The 27,894-nt window shown below is 45.6% G+C and overlaps 1 protein-coding gene across 1 annotated transcript; it reads right to left on the reverse strand.

Moving 5' to 3' along the window:
* On the reverse strand, window positions 1–26,522 carry EGLN3 (egl-9 family hypoxia inducible factor 3). Its single transcript, XM_040558862.1, has 5 exons — window positions 25,775–26,522; window positions 5,823–5,942; window positions 3,763–3,899; window positions 3,008–3,081; window positions 1–1,666 (listed from the first exon to the last, which is right to left on the reverse strand). Exons 1-5 carry the CDS (start codon window positions 26,129–26,131, stop codon window positions 1,629–1,631), a joined length of 726 nt encoding a protein of 241 aa, XP_040414796.1. The 5' UTR covers window positions 26,132–26,522; the 3' UTR covers window positions 1–1,628.
* Window positions 26,523–27,894: the final 1,372 nt, after the last annotated feature.

Genomic DNA, 27,894 nt, shown 5'->3' on the forward strand with positions numbered 1-27,894 from the left:
TCCAGGAATTTATTTCTTTTCTGTCCTATGTAGCTGTTACCCTTCTGTCAGTACAGGTTAATAGCAGCCATTGCATGCTTACTGCTCATTCCCTAGCCGAGGTGCAACAGACTCAAGCCCGTTACCAGCACGGTGTGCTGGACTGGTTCAGGGACTGGCAGCTTGGGCAGACCACCTTTGCCACTGTGGGCAGGTGGCACAAAAATACAAGACACCAAAGAAGGGATCTGGAATAGTAGGGCCTGATGTACACTGACAACCTGAGACAGAAATAAATGCAAGTGCATGTGTATCAGTGAGCGTATTAGGCTGAGAACAATTAGTGTGAGTGATAAATACATCCACAGCTAGCTCTCAGCTTCATTAAGAGCTGTTCTGAACTGCATAGTAAGTGCTGGTTGTAGAAGCTTAGGCAGATAGGAGATGGACTCGATGAGCAACTGCTGAGTTAATAAGTTCTGAAAAATAATGGAGGAAAAAAGTGCTCTGCCAATTGAATAACTCTAATCTGTTGTATCTCTCATGGCTTGAGCATAACAGAAATAGTTACCTGGCATAGAAGACCAACTGAAACGGAATCACTGTTTCATTGAAATTACATACACATGCAAAAATAAACAAATGTGTTAACTAAGGATAAGCAGCATAGAAATCAAGTCTAAGTCAACCATTATTCATGTTTGTCAGACTGCCAGACATCTTTTCATTTCAGATTCACATCTGTCATACAAGATATAGTAGATGGAGAAATCATTAAAATGACAAACTCCGCATACTGTTGGCCTTTAGTGCCAACACACTGTGTGCCATCAGCCTTCCAAGTTCAGACTTTTGGGAGGTAATAGCTGCTTTACCAAACAGTGAAAATAGAAAACAAAACCAATCCAGCTCAGAACAGAAAGGAAATGGTTTTACAAAGCTGTGGACAGATGCATAAGCACTTCCCCCTCCAGCCTGGGACAGAAAGGGCAGTGCAACTGCACAGCTCTAACACGACTTTTCAAAAAAGTGATCAAACTCCAGGAAATGCGATGACTGAATACAAAAGTCTGTTTGGAAAGTCATGCTACAGGAGAGCTGAGCCAACGTTCTGCACAGCAAAGCAATGAGCAGTCCATCGATAGGCTCAGCTAGGACATACCATAAATGACACTCTACAAAAATCCACTTTAGTATCACATTTCCAATCTCTCTCCTTGCCATCAGCAGTCTGCCACAGATTATAAACTTGTAAAGCTCCTTCCCGTTGAGCTAGATTTTTCTTTTTTTTTTCTATAAAGTGCAAATAAGACTCAGGTTTTTCCCACTAGTTCCAATGATTGTTATCTTGCTTACAAAGTGATCAAAAGCCAGTTGGCTGAGCCACTACCTTTTTTTTTTTTTTTAAATTAATACCCTGGTTATTTTTTCCAGCAAAAGGTAAACAGAAAACAAGGGTTCCTTCTGCCAGATGCAGGGCATGACAGGAGGCTGCCTTAAGTACCGTCAATGTAAGATGCACACACTAGACAGAGACACAACCAGTGCATTCTTGTGCATAACAAGAACGTGTCATGATCCACTGGAAATGGAAGTCATCTTTGGGATCTTATTTCTTCACAAAGTTCAGAAACTTCAGAAACAGTTGATTAATCTTCATTAAGAGCTGCTTCTCTTTTCCTTGCGTCTACATCAAAAAGATACAAAAAGATGGTTAAGTCAGAGAGTTCTGGTAGTGTTTATCCAAAAATCAAACAGAATAAAGTTGGTTTATTTTCAATGGATAGCACTTCCCATTTGAGACTCTTGAAATAAGTTAATTACATGGACTGAATTGTTGTACAAATCAACATGTTAACAAGTTAGTCACACTGAGGTTTTGTATGTTTACCCCACTGAAGCTGAATACAAGTCATGCAGTATGCAAGTAGCCAATAAACTTTCAGACTCTGGACTTGCAATAATTTTTTCCCCCTCTCTTGGCCCCTTGCTCATGATGGGTGAAGCCTCTATCTGCTCTGCCTGCCAGCTACAGAAATGACAGCAGTCTATTCTGAAAAGTATTTGACTAATTATGATTTTGCTAGTCTCCAGCTGTGTAGCACACATTTGAAAAGAGAGGAATACTCTCAACACTCCATTTTGAGGAACTGCCTGTGGCAGTCCCTGAAGACTTAACCAGCATACCTTTGAGCATGAACATAGGGTATCAGAGCACATCTAGACACTCGTCCACTACTTGCATGCCAGTAGTGCAGTACCAGACACTGCAGCTAGGAAAGCTGCAGTCAGCTTGTCCTGGGCTTCTGCACAAATGTCTCTGAGCCTGAAGTCAGCCATCTGTGAAACCAGCTGAAAGTAGGCAGCTCTTGGAGTGCACCATGATCACAGCTATGCTAGCAACTGCCTGCCAAAAGATACACCTATATGTATTTCTGAACTTAGTTTCTTTCCAACTCATAATCTATACATTCTGGGGTTGTTATGAATGTGCCCACACAGAAATTACTTGTAAGTAAAAGACAAAACACTTTTGCATTACTGCAGTCCACAGATGCCCTTCATTAATACAGAAGACAGGCCCTATTCAGCTAGAAGATTTACAGAACATAATTATGAAATTGTTTATGCAAGTCTCATAACTGTGCTAAGCAACGTTTGGAGGAGATTAAATATGCTTCCAAATAACAAAAGAGCTTGGAGATTCCCAGTGACCGGAGCAGCTACCTAAGGTAAGACAATCTCAGCTGCACATTTGGGAGAAAAAAAAAAATCAAGAGCCACCTCTCCCACATTCCTCACCAGGGATGCTGAGGCCAGGCCTTAATTTTCTTCTTTCACAACTTTCCCACTTGGCATAAAAATCACTGACTGTTGATTAGAGATGAAAAAGCTTTCTAAAAAAGTGAATGCCATACCCATCTAGCTACAGAGTTATTCCAGTCTGTCTCTGCCTTGGGGGAAGAAAGTAAAAAAAAAAAATCAATGCAATTTGATATTTCAGGTGAACATTTTTTAAGAGTCATACCAGTTAAGTTCCTGAACTTTTTTTTGGCTTCTGCTCTTTCTTCAGCATCAAAATACCACACAGTCATGGCATACCTGTAAAAGAAAAATCTTACGTTTGTTTCAACTTTTGCTAATAGAATAGAGCACCATTCTGAAGTTTAATTTTCAAAGAGAAATCTAACAATAAAACAACTGGATTAGTAAATAAAAAATAGGATACAAATGTCACATATCTGAAGACAAATATAGGCAGCATTTTAAATGTCCATTTTATCAAGACAGAAATATAGGTGAGAATTTCTGCTTGGAAGCACAAAAGAGTGCACAGCCCCTGGTAACAGAGGGCAAAAGTAGCTTACAGACCTCTGCATGTTTTTCTGTTCTGGGATGCCTTTAGGCAGCTTGGGGGCTGCCCTACGTCACATCAGCTTTTCATAGCCTGCTGACAGATGGTAACCCCAAGAATCCCTGTAGTGTTACAAGGGCAAAAGTGTAACCCAGCATCTCCCAGCTAAATAGCTATGCCTGACTTGCAAGACTTCTCCTGTCACTGGCAGAGGGCTTTTTTTTCCCCCCCATCACATAAGGAACCTTATCATTCATGCCTGCTATTCCTCATCTGAGATATTTCCATCAGAAAAAAAAATACAAAATCTAATAATCTTTTTATGCACGTGTTTAAACATGATAGCACAATTTTAGATACAAAAAACATGATATTGGTCAAAGAAGTGCTTTGCTTTTTCCTGGCCAAACCTCAAATATACTACTTACCTGGTTGCATAAGAAGGCTGGACTTCATGTGGGTTCCTTCGATCTGACCAAAAAAAAAGCAACCTGTCAAAAATCGGCTCAACATCTGCTACATAGGACTTCCCTTCTGGGAATATCCGAAGAATTCCACCATGCAGCTGAAAGAGAAGGAAAAGGTTACTTTTTACACATATAAACACCCACATATTCATGCGAACAATGACTTATTTTTCCCTCCTCAGCACCCAACACACACAGAATAAACATTTAATGATAACCAAGACAGCTACATGACAACACTGGAACTGTACACTATATCTTCCTGGCCACCTCGATTTTCCCAAACAGTTTGTAATGTTTCAGCACAAACATCTGGCTAAAGTAAATGATTCAAGATAAAGAAAACATTGGCCCTGTCACAAATGCCCGGAAACTTCTATGTTCCCAGCCACATCTCTAGAAGCAGTGGATACCACAGGGGAGGTAAGGATGTTCCATTTCACCAGTGTGAGATCAGACTCTCACCCCAGCAAGTGCAAGATGCTCATGGTATTTCAGAGCCCATATCCGATCATATATGAGTTAACTTTTACACCCTAGGAAGAATGAAGTCTTTATTGTTGTTTTTGGAATTCACTGTAATAATACATTCCCTGAATCTTCCAGCCATTCTTTCCCCCTGCTTATGAAATAGCCTGGTTTCCCTACCACATCATTTCTCACCTTCCATTTGCCACCAGTTTCATGGAAAAAGTCTAGAGATCTGCATTCACTGTAGAAATTGTAAGAGATGCAGATGAGCCCTGCTGCTGTTAGAGGACTTTTTGGAGGCTTTTCCGCTGCACCACAAAGTGCAGGGAAGATGCTGTCAACCCAGCACTGACCTTACTTGGTACCTCCACACGGCATGCAAACCTCAGTAAGAAACTGTTAGGTTGGGTTTAAAGCCACACAGCTGCTTTCACATACCAACATGGTTATAGAGCATCTTATAGCACATCTCCTCCAGAATGCATTTGCACAGTATTCAGGTCACAACCGTGCACTACTCTCCACCTGCATCATGGGTTTCAGAGAGGTTTCTTACTGTCCACTTGGGTGCTTCCTCACTATTACAGTAAGCATGCAATGCACAAAGTAAATCAGATATTTGCATTTTCTTCCACATCTCCTTTCTTCATTTCATTGTATTGGGATGTTTCCTAATCACACTCCCTGTAAAAAAATGTGTTTTCATCCAGCACGTCATTTTTAGTGGCACTGTCTCTAAATTTGAGCTCACTTTTGGGAGTTCATAATATTTATGTTTCTTTAGAGAGAATCCACCTATACTAGGCAAAACAGGTCAGAGAAAAAAACAGGGCAATTTGCAGAAAGAACCATATAAATGGTTCTTTTTAGTAATGGTAAATGGTTGCACAGCATTGCAACAACAAATGTAAAAGGACATCTTGCGATTCTACAAACCCTTGTTTTGTTTCTAACTTCAAGGTACAGTAAATTCCAGTCTGACTTCACTGTTTTATAATACAAGCAGAAACAAGCACACTGCTGTGCCAGGAGACCCACTGGTGGAGTCAAAGATGCAGAGAACAAACCAAGCCACGTGCTTGTTCCCATCACATCATAAGGATGAAAACCACAAGTGCAGCTGACTGAAGACCCTCTGTAGGTCAGCTCGAAGGAACAGCATGAAGAATGCTACAGTCACAAATTTGGGCTGTCATTTTATTCTGCTCCCAGAACCCACTTACTCCTTAGTGGATTATGGTTCTTTCTAGTGCTTTGTTACTCTCTTCTCTAAACAAAGTATAAGTGCCAGCAGCCCAGTGCTTAGAAGCGTTATTCTATTACAACAAAACAGTATGTGTGTGGGATGGGATAGAGAATGATAAGGAAACAGTTCAGATTCTTACTTCCAAGGGGTTGCTATAAACACCACAAAAATAAATGTAAAGCAACGAAGAATGGACCAGCTGTTCAAGTTCACCACAGTTCACAGAAGCAGCCAACAGTTCCAAAGCTCTGTTTCTGAAGTAATTGTCCTTTCATGGTCCGCCTCAGCCCTGTGACTCACTCACCTTGGAGTCCCAGTTCTTATTCAGGTAATAAATACAGGTGATGCAGCGCCCGTCACCATTTGGATTGTCCACATGACGAACATACCCAGTTCCATTTCCAGGATAGCAAGCGACCATGGCCTGAAAGATAAAGATTGTGGAAAATAAATTTTCAGAGATTTGTTTTTTTCCTTTTCTGATCATCCCACCACCAATTTAGCTCAGCATTTTTCAGATGGTCAATCCAAAAGCTGCAGCAGACTCCACCAGAAGGAATTCTCACACAAGTTTCTCTCACTGGGTAGATCAGCCGGTGTGAAATTCCAAGTGGGAAATAAATATCCTTTGTATTTCACAGTATAAAAAATGAATGAAACTAAAATACTGTTATGTATGGTGCAAGCTTTTCGATCTTTACAAGCTACGTGACTTTGAAGCAGTTTGAGCTGAAGCTTGCTTGGGTTTCTAAAACCAAGCAGTCATTGCAAAACTGATTTGCCAGTCAAAATGAAAACAGAAAGTGATCCCAGGACATCACGTCTTATACCTCCATCCTTTATTAATATCTTCCAATTTCTGTCATATACAACCCCATGGTCCAACACAAAGTGAGGTTCCCCAGGATGTATGGGTAAAAGTCCACAGAACAAAGTCTGTAAAAACCTGCAACTCTTGTGCTGTTTGCACAGGGCAGCACGTTTGCTTTCATGGACTGAGCCACAGAACTAACCAAACAGCTTTCAGAAGAATACTTCTCTTTGATCATCTCCAGAGCTGCTGATATAATCGCTTAATTCACCGTTTAAATTTCACCTTGAATTGTGAGATAAGCTTAATACGAATTATTCCAAACCACATGACTGAATTCAAGACAACAGGTCTTAAAAGGGTTTTTACAGCAAAAATATTAAACTTGAGTTGACACCATTAGCACCCTTAGCAGGCTGCAGGGAAGAGCAGGCCAAACAGCAGGTTGGATACCACATCTTTGTCTCAGCATCGCTCCTTCACTACGGGGACTACTTGGTAGTGACACCAGTCACCTTCCATGGCGCTTACTCCACTAAAAATGTGGCAATAGAAGTCTTGTTCCCACCCCTCCAACATCTCCGTTTCTCCAGTATTAGCAGCAAGGGTGATGGGAGACGACAGGCTAAGTCTGGTTAGAAAACTGGATACAGCATTCAGATGTGGTCTCTCAGGGCTGAGCAGGGGGAGGATGATCACTCCCCTTGATCTACTGGCTGGGTTCCTAGGAATATTGCCCTGAATGCTGCTGTGTAGGCGCACACTGTGTGCTCCCTTTCAGCCTGCTGCCTACCAAGACCCCCAAGGTCCCCATGGAGCAGAACTGCCTGGAAGCCCCCAGCCTGCACTCTTGCAAGGTGCTCTTCCTTCTCAAGGGCAGGACTTTGCATATGTCCATGTTGAATTTCATAAGGTTCCTGTTGGCCTGTTCCTCCGGAACATCTGGGTCCCTTTGAGTAGCAGCCCTGCCCTCAAGTACATTAACTGGTCCACCCAGCTAGGTGTCATCTCACATTTGATAAGATTGCTCTCTGCCATCTGCTTCAGGTCATTGATAAGGAGGTTAACAGGACTGGTCCCATGACAGACCCCTGCGGTGCTGCATTTGCTACCAGCCTCTAGATACACTATAACTGACTAACCACTACCTTCCATCCCCAACCACACCTTTTACCCATTGTTTTCCAGCCATCCAGACCATAACATCCTAACTTTAGATACAGAAGTATTGTACGTGCCTTTCCCACAGGAAGAGGATGTAATTGTGCACCACTTGCACGACCTGTCCCTAATAATCCACCAAGCACCAAGCAATAATAGCATTGAAGATGTGGCAGCATAGGATTTACCAAGAACAATTGAAGTTTGTGTCTAAGAACCCCAGGGTTTTGTTTTTTGCTTCCTAGCACATGCTAAAGCCATGATGGGACTGGGACAGAAGTCACTGTCAGCCAGCACAATGGATCCTCTGCTGTACGAGCAAAAGGAGCTGGCCAGTTAGGATGTATACACACCTACAGGTGCAAAAATATGGCTCTGCATTTCAAGTGATGTAGGAATTGGCCTTGCTTCTTCCCCACAGCTGCCAGCAGAGCGGTACCTGCAGACAGCCGTAAGACAGAGCTTGCTCCTCACCCAGGCACCTCAGGCCACAGCTGCTTTGGTACTGGTGCCTTGCAGGGGCAGGAGATCACGTTGAACAACAGCAAAAGCATCTAATTCTCAGTAATAAATCCTCTTCCATCATGCCTTGCCGTTGGCAAGGTGCCTTGCCGTAGGCCCTGTCTGCTCTATCGTCATTCTGTCACTATAAACAGCTCCGTAGCTGAGCTTACACTCCACTGTCAGCCTGAGAACAGCTGTAAGGGCCAGCGTACAGCCTAGCACTGGAAACAAGTTTGTTATAGGGACAAGCCTGGTGGAAGCCATAAGTCAGCTGTACCTGCAGTGAAGAAGTGGTCTGAGGGGGCCAATCCCCCTCGTGCAACCCCCTGTCCCAGCTGCCAGCAAAGCAGCTCACGCAGGCCCACACCTATCGAGCTGGATTACATCAAACATTTAAAACAATAACCCTTTGCTGAACCTGGTCCCTGCACGCCAGGGCACAAGACCCAGGCAGCTGAGAGTGCAGGGAGAGGGGGTGGGGGATTTCAGGGCGCTGGCCTCCACCCGCAGCCAGCACGGCCACTGCCATGAGGACGTGCACCCACGCCACCAGCGCACAGTCTGGCTCCGCAGAGCTGCACCAATCCCACCAGAGGGGTGATGCACAGAGGGAATAAAACCCCATTGTTGACTGATGCACATTAAACAAGGTGTTAACACAAAGTTAGAGAGACCTTAAGGAAGCCTTTGTTTGGAGAGCAAACATTACTGCAAGATTACTGAACTGCTCCCCAAACTACCCTATATTGCTATTATTTCTTAAACACCATAATCAAAAAGATGCTGAAAAATAATAGACTTCAGGATAGATTGTTAAAGTGATTTAGGTGCTCTGCTTACCACTGAAATCTGCGCTTAAGGCCAGTTTTCCCTGGCCTCCCCTACACATAGTTCTGTTAGTAGAACTTGTGCTTCGACTCTGAGACATTGATGCATTATTTATTTATTTACTGCATGCACCTTTTGCAACCACAACATACAGAGCCCCTGGGGATGAACCGGTAGAACAATTCCCACAGAATCCAAAAGCTCTGGCCACACTCTAGCTTAACTGTAAGAAGGGAAAAAGTTTTTAGTAGTAGCAGCAGCAAAGGGAGAAAAGCAGAAGTGAAATATCCTTTTTCCTGGCATGGAGAATATTTAAAACGAAACCTTAAACAATGAAGGGAAATCATTCTGGTCCTCCTAGAGCCTGTTGAAACAATATCAAGCTTTATCAGAGCACTGTCTGGAGCAGCTCCAGAGCAGATCAAGCTGGCCTCAGCAGGGACTCCAGCTGTTAGCAGTACTTTTGGATTCATTCAAAGCAAACAAGAAACAGGAGATGAGATGCGTGACCCAGACTTAATTTAGGTAATTGGTGAACATCGGCATTTGCCAGTTTAGTGCATGGGCTAGCTGCAAAAGCTGGAGGCTGGATCATGCTAATCAAACCATCTGCCTCTCTCAGGTGAGGGAGTGTCAATGAAAACCTCTCCCTATAGTTTTTCACCGTCATGCCCAGACAAGCACACTCCTTTTTTGGGGAGCACCTCTTTTCATCAACCAACTCCAATCCTAAACTAACTACAGCAGACAGTGAACAGAAGTGTGCCCAGCTTCTCTTACTTGGCAATACAATCCATTGCAATAGCTGTTAGTTGGTTTAACATCCCACTGTAAGCACTCAGAGGAAGTTCCAGCAATCCACCTTATTTTGAGTTAAAATAGATGAGCGTGTCTTACACAACAGCTGAACAGTTAAAAACTCTGATATGCAGATGCCCATGTTTGCAGTCACACACACCATAGTTTGAAGACCAATGCTCTAGTGGTTTAGCTGACAGTCAGAAATTAAAGCCTACAAAACTTGGAAAATGAAAAGCAAATCATCAACACTGCAGTTTCTGCATTGTCATTATCAGAGATGTTAGCTTTCCCAAGAGGGTGCAAATCAACCACCAGTTAAACAAGCAGCAATTACCAGCTTTAGTAAGGAGCCAGAAATCATCAGTAAACTCCACGCTGCACAGAAGCTTGCAAAAATAAGTTATTCATCATTCAGTTTTAAGTATTACACTCAAGTCAGCCAGAGAAATCTGCAAGTCAAACAGCAAGACACCAACGAAATTTGGAGATGGATAAAAAAACAACGCTTCCATAGAGAGACTTTTTCTCCCCCCTGCCTTCCAATGCTTTTAGGAAGACAAAAACAACTTCTCTTAGCCAATAGCCAGGACCATGCTGTGAGGCATCATTCTGCTACATTTCATAAAACAAGCAGCGCTGGAGTGGACTGATACTTGGAACAAAATGCTTCAGAGAATACCCCAGCTAGAAGATGCTCATAATAGGAAACAAACGCACACTGCTGAACAGGAAACCGCAATGGCAGCAGGTATGCCTGCCTCCTTGCCTGCCTGCACTAAGCCAGAGCCCTGACATGCTCACAGGGCTGGCCGTGCAGGTGGTGGTGTAATCCCACACCGATCCCAGCCTCTCCTCTCCCAACTGTGTCCTTTGCAACCAGAGAAAGCTGACCTGTGCAACTCTACCTGGACAACACAAGCCACCTCTGCCCATTACCTAAGCACTCTAAAATATGCTTCTTCCATTTTCTGCACCAGATTCTTCCTGGACATTGCTGAATAGCTGCCATTTTTGATCCCTAGCATTGATGACATCTGCATACAGCTTGTACATCAAACAGTTAAATTCAGAATCACTTGTAAATTCTGTTAGATGAAAGGCACTCTATAGACACAAAGCAACGTTGACTCACAATATCACTTACTGTGGCTGTCTGGAAAACCAAGATATTAGTAAGAATTAATGGTGCTACAACCACCGCAGCTTTCAGGTACGTTTATTTGGCTGCATACTTCCAGGTTTACCAAATTTCAGTCCATAAGTGGTATTCAATCCTGAGCTCAAGAGCAAACAAAAGTCACGTGACCAGAATTTAGGAAATGAGGACTACTGGAGTTCACTTGATTGACTTAGGTCCGAATGCATATTGTACTCGAGCCGGTTTTAGTTTGCAGACTCACACAGCGTACAGCCAGAAAGCGAAAGGCACACAGCATGCTCTACATTAAAAGAACATGAGTAGTCTGACATTTCAAGATCAAAGACGAGAGATTCTCAGTTGAGGCTTGCCTGACACACAGGCACAACAGGGTGTTTCTTAAGTACTTGCTTGTTGCACCCAATTGCGCCCAAGTGTTTTCTACTGTGTAGCATATAATGGTTAAGTATAAAATATTCATGAACATTATTAAATATTAGTTTGCTTGAATTTATGAAAGTTAAAACACTCAGCTACTATACTGAAACAAGAACTAGGAAAATTGGTCTAATTTGATAGTCTATAGAGATGGGAGGGAACAGAGGGAAGAAAATTATGTTAAAACAGAGTCAGAGACAGCCTCGTGTCTCTTGCAGGGGGAATCAACAGTTCCAAGAGGAGGGTGGGAGGGTGAAATTCTGCTCACTTCAGTCACGCAAGACATGAAATGGGCTTCAGTGGCAGTATTGCATGAGAAACAGTACCTCATTTCCTCACCTGTAACTTGATTTTCAGTCTTTAGTAAATGAGCTGTTGGATTTACAAAGCTAAGCTTAGCTTTATCTGATCAGCTGGTTGCTCAGGGGAGGCAAGAGAGGGGGAAGGGTGTGAGGAAGGAGCCTGTTTCCAGAAATTAAAAAACACTGGGGAAAGGGCTAGAATTTGGCAGGAAAAGCCATCTGCATCTTTTCACTTCAGCTTTCATCTTCATACTAAGGCCTAAGTCCAGGCAGTACAGAAAACATCTAAAAAAGCGGGGAAAAAAAGCCACCAGAGATAACAATAAAAACCCCAGGGCAGCTACCTTCTTTCATGAAGCACAAAGCAGATCAAACTCCACAAATTCACCTTCAAGCACTGTTTGCCAAAGACTTTCTTCATTAGCTTGTGGAAACAGCCCCACAACATGAAGGTCTGGGATGCTGGTAGCAATAATCTATTTGAAGCTGGACAAACTAGATATGAAAGACTGATAAGACCCTAGGCAGCTAATCTATGGAAGTCTGAAGCACTATATGTTGGACTTCTTTAATAGTACCTTAATGCTGTGCAAGAACTTACAACTATACAAAAAAATCCTGTTGCTATGGTTAGCACTTTAGCCAGTTAGTCTGGTACTTGCTCCTCCCTACGTGCCTGTGACCTTAATCATCAGACTGAGATCTCCCAAGAACCAAAAAGTTCATCTCCCTTCTTACTCCATTTTGGTCTTTCACATGCACCACTGTAACTCAATTACTGTTTCAAGGTGCACAGTGACGTATTTTGGAGAATTTTTTGAGCACCAGCCAGAGATTGGGAATTGTGAGGGAGAGTATTGCTCTCATCTTCAGGGAAAAAGATGCAGAGATACTCAGGTTATTCTTGTTTATTATTCAGTTTTCTCTAAGATGGAAGATTACTGAATTTCTTCTGGGTGGAAGCAAACAAACAAAAAATTACCCATGAAAGCTCTGTTTATGGATTTTCACCATACCACACAGTTGTTGACAACTGGCATGCTACCCAGTGGTAGCTCAAGGAGTCTCTTTCAGATCTCATGGAGTTTGTCTGTAAGGAAGCTAGGTCATAGATTGACACTGCTTTAGAAATGAACTCACCATTATATGAATCTGTAGCGGGACTTAGGAAGCTTTTCTAATGATTGACAACAAAATTCAGTTCTTCATGAACTGAAGAGTCCTATTAATGTGAAGGAAAGCTTCAGCTTGTGCCTATTTTATTTCTTTTCTTAGCAGAACATCCACTTAGAGACAAATTTGGATGTCCTTCAATTTCAAGCTGGATGCCAGTGTAATGCTGCTGTGAAGCGGGAAGGCACAGAGCAGCCATGCCTTGTGTTGGCCATGGCTGTCTGTAGCTGCCAAGAGAGAGGGGAGCATTTGCAAACCAAGCTTTGGAGACAGCAGTGAGATTCTCTGAGATCCCAGGAAGTATCCAGCAACAAGGGGAGTTCAAAGTTAGACAGGCTATTCAGGAAACTGCAAAGAACCTGACACAGACAGAAGCTCTCCAGGCTCCAGAGGAGAGAAATCTGATTTTTAGTTCCCTGGGTGAAAGGGTTGCAGGCATTCACCTTCTTCCATATACTGTCCAGATAACTTTAAAAAAAAGACAAAAGTAAAATAACACCTCTTGCTTTCAGACCACCACCTAGATTCTGTCCTCAGCCTCTAGGCATGGCCAGGAAAAAAAATACTGAGGTTTAAGGAAACAAATCCAAAATTGCCATAGGATCCCAACTGTACTTGCAGTGAGCAGCTTTGCTTCTTCTAATCATTAAAAGGATTAACCTCCTTTCTTGTATGTTTAATTAATCTACATAGTCCTGCATGCATATCAATTAACACTTCTCTCCAGCTCCCCAGCACTCCTGTCTCGCATTCTGCAAGGTGAAAATCAGGTTAAGATTTTTATTTCACATCATCCTCTGACCTAAAACTACATTTTAGGCTGAAACGTTAGCCAGCCGTTGCGCCCTGCAACGCACGCAGCGACAATACAGCTTCCAAAGAGATTAACGTGCTGTGAAGAGCAGGCATGCCATCGCGGTAGGACCTGAAATTTAAAAGGCTATTGCCAGTGAATTAGTTCACTCAAGGATATTCAGATTAAGCCCCCAATTAGCAGCCGTAAACATGCGCAGTGCGCCGATGTATCAATAAAGGCTGCTTCAGTTTGGAAGGACCGCCCGCCCCTCGGCTGCCGAGCCCTGGCTGCCGGCCAGCGAGATGATGGCTTAATGACAGTGCTACGTGCGGAGCGTGAGGCTATCGGCAATCAAACGCAAACTTTACTCCAGAGTGCACTTCACGGAGAAGCTGCGGAGGGAAGAGGAAAAAACCCACGCTCACGGCACACACCATCGAGAAGGCGCTCCTCTTTTCTCGTTCCTGCTGGCCCCGCAGCGCGCCCGTACGCTCACGGTGCCATATCTGTGCTTTAAAAACACCCTGTGTGGTTGCACTTGAGGATCATTTATGCCTGTGCTTGAAGGTCTTTCATCACCCAGAAAACCACTTTGCTCCCCTTTCTCCCCCGGGAGGCAAACACGGACTACCAGCGCTAGTGAGAAAGCACCCCGCACATCCGATGCAGATGGAGAAAGCATCCTCTGTAACGGGCCCCCGGGGACAGGGGACAATTCCCACCCACGCAGAAAGGGGAATCGTCACCGCGGGCTCATTAAGGAAATCTGTAAGGATGTCCCTGGATGTTCAGGTTCTCAGTGGGGAATAAATGCAAGGTAACCAGCAAATACATTCTCTGCAGGGTATTAACACCTCATTGGTAGGAAGTTCATAGCTCCTTAAATTTTCTCTCCTTTCATCTGTTGTCAGCATTGAAGACCTTTTCAATTCTGCTAGGAATCACCCAGCAGATTCCACTGCATTTTTTCCTGAAACTTTTACAGACTTCTGTGTATCTTGAGGCTCTTCCAGGTGCATTGAGGCCACGAAAGATGGCCACCAGACAGGCAAGCCTACATCTTGATGCTATTAGGGCTGCCTGAGCTGTCCAAAGTCCTTTCTTTTCCATCACTATTCATTTACTTTTAAACCTGCAGGCCCAGGGCAAGTGAACAACGCTGCCCACAAGGCTTTATCTGTCAACACGTGGTAGGTGGCACCCACAGTGCTTTCTGCGAGCGTCACACCCCAGAGAATTGCCAGCAGGCAGAGGTGGCTGTGAGCCACCACCACTTTCAGGGGGACCTCGCTGGAAAGAGATGTTCTCCTTTGCCCTTTTCCCAGCAGTACACGTCCCTCCCTGCTGCCAGGGAGGGAGACAGGGTCCAGACCAGCACCATTGCACCAGACAGGTACCCCAAACGTGCCTCAAGGGTCCTCCCAAAGTTGTCTGGGTTTCTGAAGCTGCTGAGACATTCCCACAGTATATAAACAGAGAGATGAATGGTTCTCGAACATTTGTTTTTATGGCAGTATCACTGAATTAAGACTAATTAATGAAACTTGTTGTCTCCTATATTAACTTCACAGTGAAGCTGTCTCACTCGCCCTCCTCCCATCTCCTGCTCAACCCCCAGAACCTTCCTGGAGGACATTGCCGAGCTAGCAGTACACTTATCCCTGCACAGGATTTTGTGGAAATGAATATGGGTAAAATTTATTAAAGTTACCTATAATAAATTACCATCAGAAATAATTTATGTTGTGCTTAAACAACATGCGTAGTCTTTACTTCCCCATAAAGTTGTGGGGCCGTGACTGCACTTGTACCTCGCAACAGCACAATCTATTGAGTGTGTGTGCAATTAAAGGGGATGAACGCATGCATAATGACACAGCACTTTCCCCATGGAAAGGGAAAGAAGTCGTTTAAATTCAAGGCCATTTTGTAGTGATATAGCTACATACCTGTTCTAAGGTTAGGCAATAAAAACCATTAGTAAATACAGTTCAAGTGTTGTAGTGCCTGCCCTCCCCATCCACACAGTTGCTACTTGTATCAGCAAAACGTGTCAACACAAACAGCAAATCTGAGCAAAGAAAACAAATACACACGATGATGCACACAGCAAATCGCACTCCATCTTTACATTTGCAAACCCTCACAGTTGCACATCTTAAGGCTGTTGCCAAAAGCCCTTGACCCCTAGACGAGGAAGCCTGGCCCTAAACACAGCTGCCAGGCATCGTCAGAGCCCAGGTTTGAGCTCAGGCTGACAAATTCCCACTTTTTTCCACTGGTCAGAGCTCTCCCACAGATTTATGCTGCCACCACCTGACAGAAGGGCCCAACCCCACAGGCCGGCTGTGCAGCAGTGGCTGCCACCCACTGTGACCTGCTGGCCAGGGCAGTGGCCCCGTGCAGGGACACAGCAGCCATGGGCCGCTGTATTCCTCCCCTGCTCCATTCACTCTACTCCCTACTGTCCCTCTGCAGCCTTGCCCAGCAATTCCCACTGCAACAGTCCTTGAGAGGCTTCTCAAGACAGAAATTGGGGCTGGGTCCCAAAGTAATGATGGTCTTCAGCAAGAAAGGTGGTTTTCACAGGAAGCACAGCAATGGCTGAGGAGGGAGGTGGTCAGTCTGGTGTGAGCTCAGGATGTTTCCTGAGGATGCAGAAAGCCTGGAGAGGTCTTTCTGGCTCTGTTCCCTCCTTTTTCCTCTTCCTTTCTGGCAGCCAGCACAACGGGAGCGGTACGTACTCAGAGCTACCGCAGGGGCAACTCTGCAACGATGTGGCTGGTTGGGCAGCCAGGGCAAGCAGCCCTCCTCCCCATCCCTCCTGTTTGCCAGGATGGATGCAAGAGGTGGCAGAATGGGTAGGGTGGGTAGGAAACCCTCTGGTGAGGTGGTCAGCTGGCTTTGCTGGAGCTGTGGGGTACAAGTGCTCCTCTGTGATAGGAAGAGCAGAGGGGGAAGGAGATACAGAGGCAGAGATGGAGGGGTACACATCGGCATCATTAGGTGTGGGGGTGCAGTAGGCACTGGGTCTACCTATAGCTCTGGTCACCATCAGCACAACTGGTGCTTTTCCTAACCACAGCCAAGGCATCGCACTAATATAGCTCACCATTAGCAGCAATTCCTTCTACAGATGGTGAGCAGTGAAACAGGCTTTTAACTGAGCCCCAGCAAAAACCCATGTGGAAACTAAGAAAAAAATATATATTTCTTTCAGTTGCAGTCATCTTAGTTAAGTGTAAAAACAACAACAACAAAAAAAAGACAGGTCAACATTTTCATTTCATCCAGAAATTATCACTGTCAGGTAGGCACTGAGCCTTCAGATCACCAGCTAGATGCCAAGTTGTGCATTTAGGAATATAACAGCAAGACACACAACCCCGACACTTCAGCCTTTGACCACTATCATATGCTGAATTATAATAAATTTGGCAATGAGAACTGGCATTTGCAAATCCTCTCACTGCTCCTCTGTGAAGAGGAAGTCTGTAAAATACTTAACCAGGCAGTGACCCTTCCTGTTGGCCGGCCTCAGAGACACGATGCACATGCTGCACAGACAGAGGAAGGCAGAGTACACGTTCATTTAGGGAAACGGAAGCATTGGTGAATACTGTAAAGAACAGAATTATCAATACATCTTGAGGGACCCTATTCTGTTTATGCACAGCTAGTTGTATACCATGATTTACATGCCTCAACGGCAGGACGTGCTACAGCATTTACAGTGAAGCTCCTCCCTTTTCTGCCTCCAAACTACTTCTACCAGACTCCTGATGGGAAATCAGAAGGGAAAGGTGCAGTTACACTTTATATAGTCCAGCAGCAAACACAACGTCCTAAGACTTAACCTCAGAATAGTCAAGTTGAGGACTAAGACTTATTTAAAAAATGAAGAAAAAGCCCACTCCTACCAAATTCCCCTAGTTCTGCATGTTCTCCCTCCCTGAAGCCTATGGCAGTCGGCAGGCCCCATGCCAGCACCCACTGCCTGACACTGCCTTGCAGCCCAGCACCATTTCCCTGTATGCATTACTGCAATAACTGCTTCTCTTACTGGCATAAGGCAGGTTTGCCACGAGATAGTCAATTGCAAAGGTCAGAAACAAATCGTAACTGACAACTATAACATGAACAGTGCTAGTACTAGACCTTTCACCAAAAAGGGTTCTTTGCTCCCTTCCAAGACACCGTATAAGTAAAAGATGTTCCACATTGCAAATCTAAAACAAAACACAGACGAAAACTTAGGGCAGCACAAGAGATCACTGCAACTTTTCCTGAAGTATTCTAAACATTCTAGTACAGTCCAAGCCAAGTGCCAAAGGATGTACTTCAGACCCATTGATTTCAAAGAGTCTTTCAAAAAAAAAGTACTTAAGTGAGTTCCTGAAGCAGAGCCAAAGCTTTAAAAACATTTGTCTTATCAAATTGTATAAAAAAATGACAGTGCAAGAAATAAGGTCTACGCAAAGATTAATTATTAGTATGACTTAGACATGAAAAATGTAAACGTTTCTTGTTTGGACAGTCAGATCCAAAAAGAAAGCAAAGAAAGACAACTCTGACCAAAGGATTCATATTAACTAGATACATATTAGACTCAAAATAATGATAAAAAGAGTTATCTTTTTGCTACAAAGTAGGTTGCAATTCCCTGGTGTTTGCCAGAAGTTGTGGTTACCCTGCCCTTTCCAGCTTACAAAGCTTTGGACAAACTGTTTCCAGTCTGTGCAGATAGCCTGCTATACTCTACTCCTCTAATTTACACTGTTCATTTCAGACTGGGTGGCTAGTGGCATGAACATTCACTAAGCCTTCACAGAACCATTATGTTCAGTAAAATCTCTTGCACTGTTTCATTTGTGTGAAATCAGAGCAACAAGCAGCTTGTTCAATGAAGTGCTTTCCATTAAGTGCTTTTCATGGTGGCACTAAGTTTCTTTGTCTATGTTATCTTGCCAAAGCACAATGACAAGAGAAAAAACAACTGCAGAGAAAAGCTCTACTGTCAGAGAGGCAGGAGATGCATGTGTGAGTGGGCGATGGAGGGGAAATGGGGCGTAGAGCTCTGTCCAGATCACAGCAGGAGCAGTAGGGAACTGCACGCCTGTGAATAGTTAAGCAGTAGGAGACAGTCTTTTTGGCAGGAGCCTCCATCATTTTTCTTCCTCCACCTCACTGTCTGAACAGCCAGAGAGACCTTCCTGCTTCTCTGACCAACTCCCTGTCATCTCTTTTCAGAGCAATGAAAGGTCTAAAACAAATTGCTGTGTAACATCATGTGTAAATCAAAACCTTTTGTCAAGCCACCCCATGTTCTGTGCTAACACAGCAGTTATTTATCATCCCGAGCCCACCAAGGGGGCCATCAGCTGCCCTCAGCACAGATACCAAGAACAGTTCTTGAAACACCTCTAGCCTAGAGCTCCTCTACTAATCCAATAAAACCTTTCCAGAAGCTGAGACTCTCCTGTTGCTGGCAGCCTTCTGACAACATTGTTTCAGTCTTCAGCTTTGTGAGAGAAGGATTACAGTTATGATAAATCCAACCCAAGGCTCCAAATTCCCTCAAGTTGTTATGCACACAGATAGCCTCCTTCTCCCTAAGTCTAAAACCAACAACACTTACTCACTGGCTTCCCTTCCTGACCTCCTAATTCTCACAAGCCACCCACTGCAAAATGGATGAGCACTATGTGGCCTGCTGATGCCAAAGGACAAGTTGCCATTGACCTATTTCACAATGGGAAAAGGCAATCCAGTTGAAACAGAAGCAGGAAAATATAAAATTTTTTTAAAAGTGAGTACCAAAAAAAAAAAAAAGTACTTTGACTTCATAAGAATCATCTTGAAACACTTGGTAAAAGTATTGATCTTTTCCAAGTGTGTCCAGTCTGCTCAGCAAACATCGAGATTTCATCTGATTAAAAATGCCTTTATATTTGGGTCATTGTGATTTTATCTTCTTCCTCTGCCCCACCCCTTCCAGATACAGTAAGGAACTGCTGAGGGAGTTGCTGAACCCCACCACCAGCACCACCACTGCAGGAAAAAAGTCTGTCTGGAAAGACAAAATGGTGCAGTGGAGGAGACAAGGGAAGGAGAAGAGACTTCCACGGATTAAGTCAAGAATTGCTTGGGATAAGGCTGTATTACTTCAAGCCCTTTTCCAGGTAAGTCTGGAAGTCAAAGAGCCAAGTGTTTACTGTGTAATCAAGTAAAAACACTGGGTTAACAAAGACAGCTTGAGTTCTTAATGGAAAGGAACAAGTTCAATTTTATTGTGCATATGTTGTCCTGCATCAGTGTTACGAGCATCAATGCATCTTCATTTAAGCATGTACTGTTATTAGCACTGAGCTGTAATGAACTCAATTATTCATTAATAACCACCTTGGAAAAAGGCTGTGTACAGATTCTAGTAGCAGGGACCTGCTCCCCTCCTTCCCAAAGTGCAAGCTCAGCCTGCTTGGTGAGGCAAAGACGGGGGACACTGAACTCTGAATCTTGCAGCTTTCCCCAGCAGCTCTCCCAAGGACACTTTGCCTTGCAATGCCGCACACACCCCTGGGAGTCCAAAGGACAAACACGCCGTGTACCAGGAGGCACTAATGCCACCTGCATCATCCAGCTGTGCGGGGAGGAACAGGGTAAGGTTTACATCGACATGCAATGAGCCCTCATACAAAAACAAACCAAGAGGCACCTATTTACTTAGGGCTTGCAATAGGGATGTTGGCAGGCATGCCAGTACAGCTCCTGCAGCAAGTCTCCAGCTTTACAAGCTGACATAGTGGCACTGGGATGGACTGGTACCAGTGCAGTTATCGCAGTGGATGGGAAGGTGCTGAGGAAGATGTCCTACAGGTATGGGATGGACTGTGGAAAACCTCACTGCTTTGCCATCATTACATAGCTCAGGAGTCCAATTAAGACCCATCAAACACTGCATGACTGCAAAGCTACAGACAACAGTAAAAAAGTCAAGCAACCTGCCCTGACACTATAAACGTGCACAAACTAAGGATAAACAGACTGCTTTGCACTCTACACTGTCTAGCCCACACTTATCTTCCTGTTCTTACAGGATTAGCCATCTTCTGCCCTCCTCTGCAACTGTGACTATGAAGCACACAAGCATGCTCCTCGAGGAAGGCTGCTGGATGGTTACAGTGCTCTTCTCCACAAGAGGAGGACAGGAGGACCAACGGCAGCCACCCAGCTGGCAAAGCCTCTGGTGCAACATGCACTGACAATGGTGAGATTTTTCCCAAAATGTTTTTTTTTTTTTTTTTTAAAACAGTCACCAAACCTAAGATCCTTCTAAGCCACTTCACTTGAGTATGCGCTCACATACCACCCCACAGAGGCCACCCATGCTCCTGAGCTTGCTTGTGGGCATGTGCATCACTGACTGTAAAATATTGACCCGTTTTGCCAATACCCTGTCCCTGCCGAGTAAAGAAGCAATCTGAAAGATTCTCTGTATAACTATTACCAGAAAGAAAAAAGCATCTTTTGAAAGTTTTAAGAAGTCATTGAGAATAATCTGATGACGAACAAAAACAAGAGCTAATATACCCAGGTTTATACTCATTTATTGCTCTGACTGTCAAGTAAAAATTATACATTCCTGTGTATAATTAACCAGGCTAACTAATCTTGCTTGACAAACACAGATATAAACATCAGTTTTGACACAGGGCCAAAGCAACCACTCCAGGATCCCTGCCAATGCTGAATTCCTCAGTCTGATATCATAAAACGACTTGTCTGTTGTATTTACAGTTCCAGTGGCTCTGGACTCTGCCGGCAGCCGGCCAGAAGAACAGATTTGAACTTACCCATTATGCCAGAACATGTGCATTTGATTAGAAAAAAGAAAGAAAAATTATGCATATTTCTTCTGGATGGTGGTATTCATCAGACATCCCATTGTAAACTAATTGCAAGGCATGCTGCTACGCAAGTACCAAAAATCCTTTGTGAAGTATAATGAACTAGTATATTTCTATAAGCAGCACTGCTCTTCAGCTCTGCTATCCTGCTCCTTACATCCACACCTCAAGTCAGAAAAAGCAGTGTGTTTCACATTATTTTAATTGCAATGGACAGAATTTGAATTCTGAAGAGTATAGAGAATAGAAGCTTTCTTCTTTCATACATAAATACAACAATATTTTACCTCATTACCTGAGTTATGAGGGATGTGGTAAAAGCCACTCAAGCCCAGCCTGTGACATTTCATGTTTCTTAAATCCTCAGGAACAGAAATCTTGGTAAAAACCTGCTAGGCAGGCCATGTGTTAAAACCTGCCAAAGAACACCCCATCTCATGGCAGGCAAAAGGAGCCACCCCATTTTTCAGCTGTCACTCGCAAGCCACCAAGTGCCACCACCACAAAGTGCCAGCTTCTCCTGTGACATTTAGCAAGCCCGTCAGTGTGCTGGTGAACAGGAAAGCGTCACAACTACAAGTGGAAGATGTGAAAAGTGTCCCAGAAAAAGTGAAAGGCTCACATGAAGATTTTGAAGCATGCATTTCAAAAGAGTTCACATCCCACAGGGACTTCTAAGCAAATGAATCACATATTGGAAACATATTTTTTAAACTTCAGGCCATATACTTGATACTGAACAGGAGCAGTTGGATTCTGAGCTAATAACATCAGTCACAGGCTTTCCTCAGAAAAGATCAGCTCCTGGAAAATAAGGCAAGGAGCCTTAATCCCATTTCTAGCCAGCAGGACTCATCAGCACCCAGCACATGCAAGGTGAGCTCGAGGTCCCCAGAGGCAGCCCTTATGTGGATTTCAAGCCATGACAGCACCTGAGAGGGTACCAGTGACACGCAGCGGGACAGGCCGCAGTCAGGACCAGAGTGCAGAGTCCAGGCCGAGCGCTGCCACGCCGGTTCGAAGTCCCCTCCACCCCTCATTGCAGGCACCAGCGCTTCCAGCGCTGACAGGGACCAGGCTGTCACACGGCTTCTTTTCTGGAATATTTTCCCACCTCTCCCATTTTTAAATGTTGCTGCTTTCAATTATACGTTTATAATACAGGGATTATTCTCAAGGGCAGACATCTTACTTCCTACAAAACTTTATAACTGCCCTCCCCTGAAAGTTTTACAAGATGTGGCAGGCCCCTGTGCCACCTCTGCACCTGAGCAGCACCCAAGCGGGCCCAAGCTTGACTCAATCAGGGCCATCTCCACCGCCCCAAAAGCCCCTGCAGAGCCCAGCTAGCACCGAGAAGGGACTCTGGGAGAAGGGACTTTGGGACAGGAGGAGCTCCAACTCATGGTGCTTCATGGGCAGCCCCTGGGGGCACTCCAGGTGACTGGCCTGGCAGGGCAAGCTGCAGCCTTGCTTCCCAGCCCCTCCACTAAGCACCAGAGCTCCTGCAGCATGGAGACAGGTCCCCAGGACCAGGTTGACCTCCTCCTCAGGTCAGAGCATCCCTCTGTATGAGGATGTGAATCCTCTTGCACCAAGAAGGCTGAACCCTGGTCAACTATGCCTTGGTGAGGTCCTCATCCATTTATCTTCTGTAAGTGGGCAACCCTTGTGTTATTTTACTAGTAAACAGAAACTCTAGGAAAATGCAGAAGCCAACAGGCACTATGTTGGGTCTGCAACAGAGTAGCACTCTGGAAGGATGTTGTCTGGTTATTTTTATCTTTTAACTGTGTCAGCTAATATTTTTAAATATGGCTCGTTCCAAAGATAAATTTGGATCACTGCTCTGCAAAGATGAAAGGTTACATTTCATTATCAGCCCTCAAATACCAACCAACAGCTCTTAAGTGTATCCGGCGCTGTTGTAAAAACATATCTTCCACCCATTCTCTTTGACGCAATCTTAACTTTCTTGTAATGGTGTTGAAAGTCATATGGAAATGGCAAAGTCCTAACTGACTGATTTCTCATATGTAGCTGCAAGGAAAGCTTCCTTTAGTGTACAGAAGTCTTTCTTGTCTCCTTTTGTTTTTTTCTGTAGCTTCCAAAAAAAAAAAAAGCATGAAGCACATTACACTAAGCAGACAATAAGTTCACAGAAGTTCATTTGCTAAGCAAACCTCTCCCCCTCTTCCAGTATTTAGGCTGAAAATTAAAGACATACTTTTGTTTTAAAAAGGCTCACACTTTCAACATACTGCTCTGGACACTTAGTCCCATCTGTCTAATACCCACACATCCCAAACCAATAAATTATAATAGCACATGTCCATCTACACAGTGCTGATCCAGTGGCTCAGAAACAACTCCCTTTGCCAAACACGTGGCAGTTTTTTGGGCATCCAATTCTGCTTCTAGTCTAATCGTTAAAATAAAAGAAAAATACATTGAATTTAAAACTGATTTTTATTTTATTTTTTGCATATGCACTCACAACTCTTCAAAAGATAAGCAACATAGGCTAGTTTAATGGCAGAAGGGAAGTGTCCATGGGTGACGTGGGAGCCTGCATGCACTGCAGTAGTCATTTGGTTAGTCACAGGAAAAATCTTCCTGCTGAAGGTGTCCCACATGCCAGCTACAGATGACAGCTACTACTCCCATATCCATGGCATTTATTATTATTATTATAATAAAGGGATTGGTTACTATTAATTTCAGATGGAAATTCCTCTGCACGCAGCTTTACAAATTATATTGAGTCCCTTTCAATCCTGGAGTGTAGTATAGCATTACCATTTGTTTGGTGTCCGACACCCTTCCCAGGGAAAGAACAAGGGCCAAAAAACTCACTTTACAGCAAGTAACTTCGTACCCATTTATAAAACAAGCTCTGTCCTGCATTATTACTATTGGTACAAAAATGACTGCAAGAACACAACTCAGTTTTAAAGTCACCTCTACGATCCAAATTCACTCCCCAAAAGACCCTTCTCCTCAGCCAATGCCAACAGCCCTCATGCACACGGTTGAGTTTTTCCCCCAAACACCTTACAAAACAGCACTGCACTTTCAGCAGTGCTCAGGCACACAGAAAAACAAACTAGGATGTTCTTACAGGCATGCCAGAGACGACTGGTTATTTATACCTCCCTACACCAAACAGGCGCCTTCCACAACTAAGTCAACTTCAGTTTGCTTCCATTTAAAATGAAATCTACTCAAGCTCTAACTGAATTGATCAGTACTTCAGTGGGGCTAAGCAGTGGATCAATGCTCCAGCTTTATTCTCATCACTGCATGCAGGTGTGCAGGGGCGGAGAGGTGCATGCACATGCACAGGTCTTAAGGTGTTCCCAAGCAATTGGTAAGCATACTGTTTTTTTTATTATTTTCTGTTAAAAAAATAATATATATATATTAAAAAAAAAAAACAAAACACAAACACAGCACCTGTCACATATCCCTGTAGTTCAGTGCGAGTTAGGACGAAAAGAAATGCCTAACTCTTCACTTTTGTCATGTTTCTTTGTTGGTTTGCTTTTTTAAAGTTTCATCATTACTATTTCTCACACATCTCAAAAAGATGTGAATGTTTTGGAAGTATGCTGTCTATTACAGAATTCAAGTCAGAAGAAAAAAGAAATGGGGACATTTTCAGCATTCAGGACAATGAAACAAAGTTGGTTCCAAGCCAGTCCACTGCAAGACGAGGTACGAAAAATAAAGTTAGCCCAAACTAAAGTAGCTACATGGCAATGGCAATGAAATTTTATTGGGAAAGACACCTATGATGGCAATATACATGTGCCCTCTCCACTCCTGAGCAAGAAAGCCTACAAGAAAAATAACTCTTCCCTTCCAAAAGGAAAGTTTGCCGCGCTCAAACAGAGCATCCCTTATTTTGTGCCACATCTCCGATGCTGCAAGGACAGCCTCTTCAGCTGCGGGGCACTGGCAGGAGGCAGAACACAGAAACTAGTTCGGAAAACACCACCGCATGGGCGCCAGCAGCCAAGCGAGGCGATGCCAGCCGCGTACGTGCACACAGAGGGGTAGGGAGCTCTCCCGCCCACCTCAAACAGCCCTCCAAGGGAAAGCCATGGTCAAGGCCAGGCCTTTTCTGCCGCGGTGCTCCCAGCCCCGGCGGTGCCGGCTGCCCGCAGCTGGGAAGCACCCGGCGTGCCGCCGGCAGCCGCCCCGCTCCATGGCGATGCCCGGCGGCACATGGGGGCACAGGGGTCGGCCTGACCGTGGTCGGCAGCGACACGTGAACCGCAGCGGAAGGCGAGGGGGCTCCTATCCGTTTCCCGGTCCCCGGGCACGGAGCGGCGCGGCTTGCCCGGGACGGGCACGGAAAGTTTGTGCGGCCGCGGGGCTCCGCAGCCCCTTACCTTGGAGCGCTCCTTCACGTAGTACTTGCCGAGCCGGCTCCCGCAGTACATCACCAGGCGGTCTATGAGCGTGAGGAGGAAGTTGATGGCCTCGCAGCCCTCCTCCGTGCCCCCGATCCACTTGATTTGGTCGCCGCGGAGGTGCCGCTTGGCGACGCCGCGGCTGGGGCCGGCCAGCTGCCCATCGGCCAGCTCCCCGTCGCGGTGCATCCGCTTCACCCGCTCCAGCACGCAGTCCCCCACCACCTCCCCCAGGAAGTTGTCCAGGTAGCAGAAGCCGATGTCGTGCAGGCAGGGCACGACGTACTCCAGGGCGATCCTCTCCAGGTCCAGCCGCATGATGTGCCCCAGCGGCATGGCGCGGCGGGGACGCCTCGGGAGGCGACGCCCGCCGGCGCCAGGCCGAGCTCAGCGGGGGCTCTGCCGCCGCTCGGGGCCGGGTCAGACCGGGACAAAACTTCCCCGGCGGCCGCCCGGGCTGCGCTCAGCTCCGCGGCCGGGCACCGCGGGGACAGCGGCGCCGACGGAGCCCCGCGCTGCCGCTACTGCTGCAGCTGCCGCCGCCGTGCGAGCAGCCTGCTCTACTGGGGAGCCGTGCGGGAGCGGCGGCGGCGGGCGCCAGCCCCCGCCCGCTTTAAGGAGCGGGGCGGCAGATGGCCCCGCGCTGATTAATACGCCTGCTACGTGCGGGATGTGTGCTCGCCCGCCCGCCGCCCGCCGCCCGCCCGCTCCCGCGGCGCCGCCGCCGCACGTGGGTGGAGCCCGCCCGGCGCGCCGCGCCGCGCCCGCGCCACGCCCCCTGCCGCCTGGGCAGCCAATCGGTTGCCAGGGGGCGGGGCCAGCCCGCGGGGAACGAGCGGCGGGGCTTTCCACACGTGCGCGCGGGGGGCGGGGCCTGACAGACGTAGGCCCCGCCCACCTGCTGGGTGGGCGTGGCTATCGCCGTTGAGGAATTCCGCCAGGGACCCTGGTGCGGGGCGGGGGCTGCGGGCGGTGGGGGGCTGCCGGGGTGACATCTGGCCGTGGTGGGAACATCGCTGCTGTGCGGCTGTGTTCATGCGTTTGTACCCTGTAGAACCCCCGGTGTGACAAAATTCACGTCTCCTTCTTGGCTGCTTTCCCCCTCAAGTTCTTTGACCACACGCGTAGAATCGCAGAATCATTAGGGTTGGAAAAGCCGTCCAAGATCATCTGGTCCAACCATCCCCCTACCACCAATGTCCACCACTAAACCATGTCCCCAAGCACCATGTTCAGCCTCTCCTTGAACACCCCCAGGGACGGTGACTCCACCACCTCCCTGGGCAACCTGTTCCAATGCCTGACTGCTCTTTCTGAGAAGAAATGTCTCCTCATTTCCAGCCTGAACCTCCCCTGGCGCAACTTGAGGCCTTTCCCTCTAGTCCTGTCGCTAGTTGTCTGCGAGAAGAGGCCGAACCCCAGCTCCCCACAACTCTGTGAGGAGAGTGGTGTGCCAGAATCATGGATGGATTGGTAAAGGCCGAACACCAAGCCTGTCACATGCCATGCTACCACTTTGACATGTCAATGGCTCAGAGATACATCTTTTGGCTGTAGCTGAAGTCTGTCATTACAGCTCTGTTCTTATCCCTGTGAGAGTTTGAAGCGGTTAGGCATCTACCTGAAAAAGCCGTCCTAGAAGAGCTAGAGACGAGTCTTAAAGGCTGAGCACACAGCCCCACTTGCACATCGATGCTCACAGAGTTGTAAATATTTTTATTCCACAGGCATCGATAAGTCGTGGCTTCCTCGTAAAGGAAATTGTGGCTTCCCTCATAAAGGCATAAAACGGGTGTGAAGTAAGGCAATCCGCAGCGTCGCCCACATCTTTGGGTATCATACCATAGAATCGTAGAATGGCTTGGGTTGGAAGGGACCTCAACGACCGTCTAGTTCCACCCCCCCTGCCATAGGCAACGATATGTACAAGCTTTATTTACAGTACCATGTATCACGGGCATGAAGGCATCACCATGTCTTAATTAAAATTTTACATCTTAGGCTTATATATGAGCTATTCCTTTGCCATGTGAAGTTCTGTTTGCCCTTATGCTGTAGAAACTTGCATTTTCCTCTCTAAAATTAATTCTGTATTTTCT

Source organism: Cygnus olor, chromosome 5 (genome assembly GCF_009769625.2).
Source record: "Cygnus olor isolate bCygOlo1 chromosome 5, bCygOlo1.pri.v2, whole genome shotgun sequence".
Lineage (NCBI taxonomy): Eukaryota > Metazoa > Chordata > Aves > Anseriformes > Anatidae > Cygnus > Cygnus olor.

Excerpts from the sequence above, each read along its gene's own strand:
- EGLN3 (XM_040558862.1), bottom strand. The coding sequence starts at position 26,131 with ATGCCGCTGGGGCACATCATGCGGCTGGACCTGGAGAGGATCGCCCTG. Across the intron at positions 5,943-25,774 it reads ACGTGAAGGAGCGCTCCAAG|GCCATGGTCGCTTGCTATCC; the intron begins GTAAGGGGCTGC and ends TTTATCTTTCAG. Across the intron at positions 1,667-3,007 it reads AAAGTTCAGGAACTTAACTG|ACGCAAGGAAAAGAGAAGCA; the intron begins GTATGACTCTTA and ends TTTTTGATGTAG.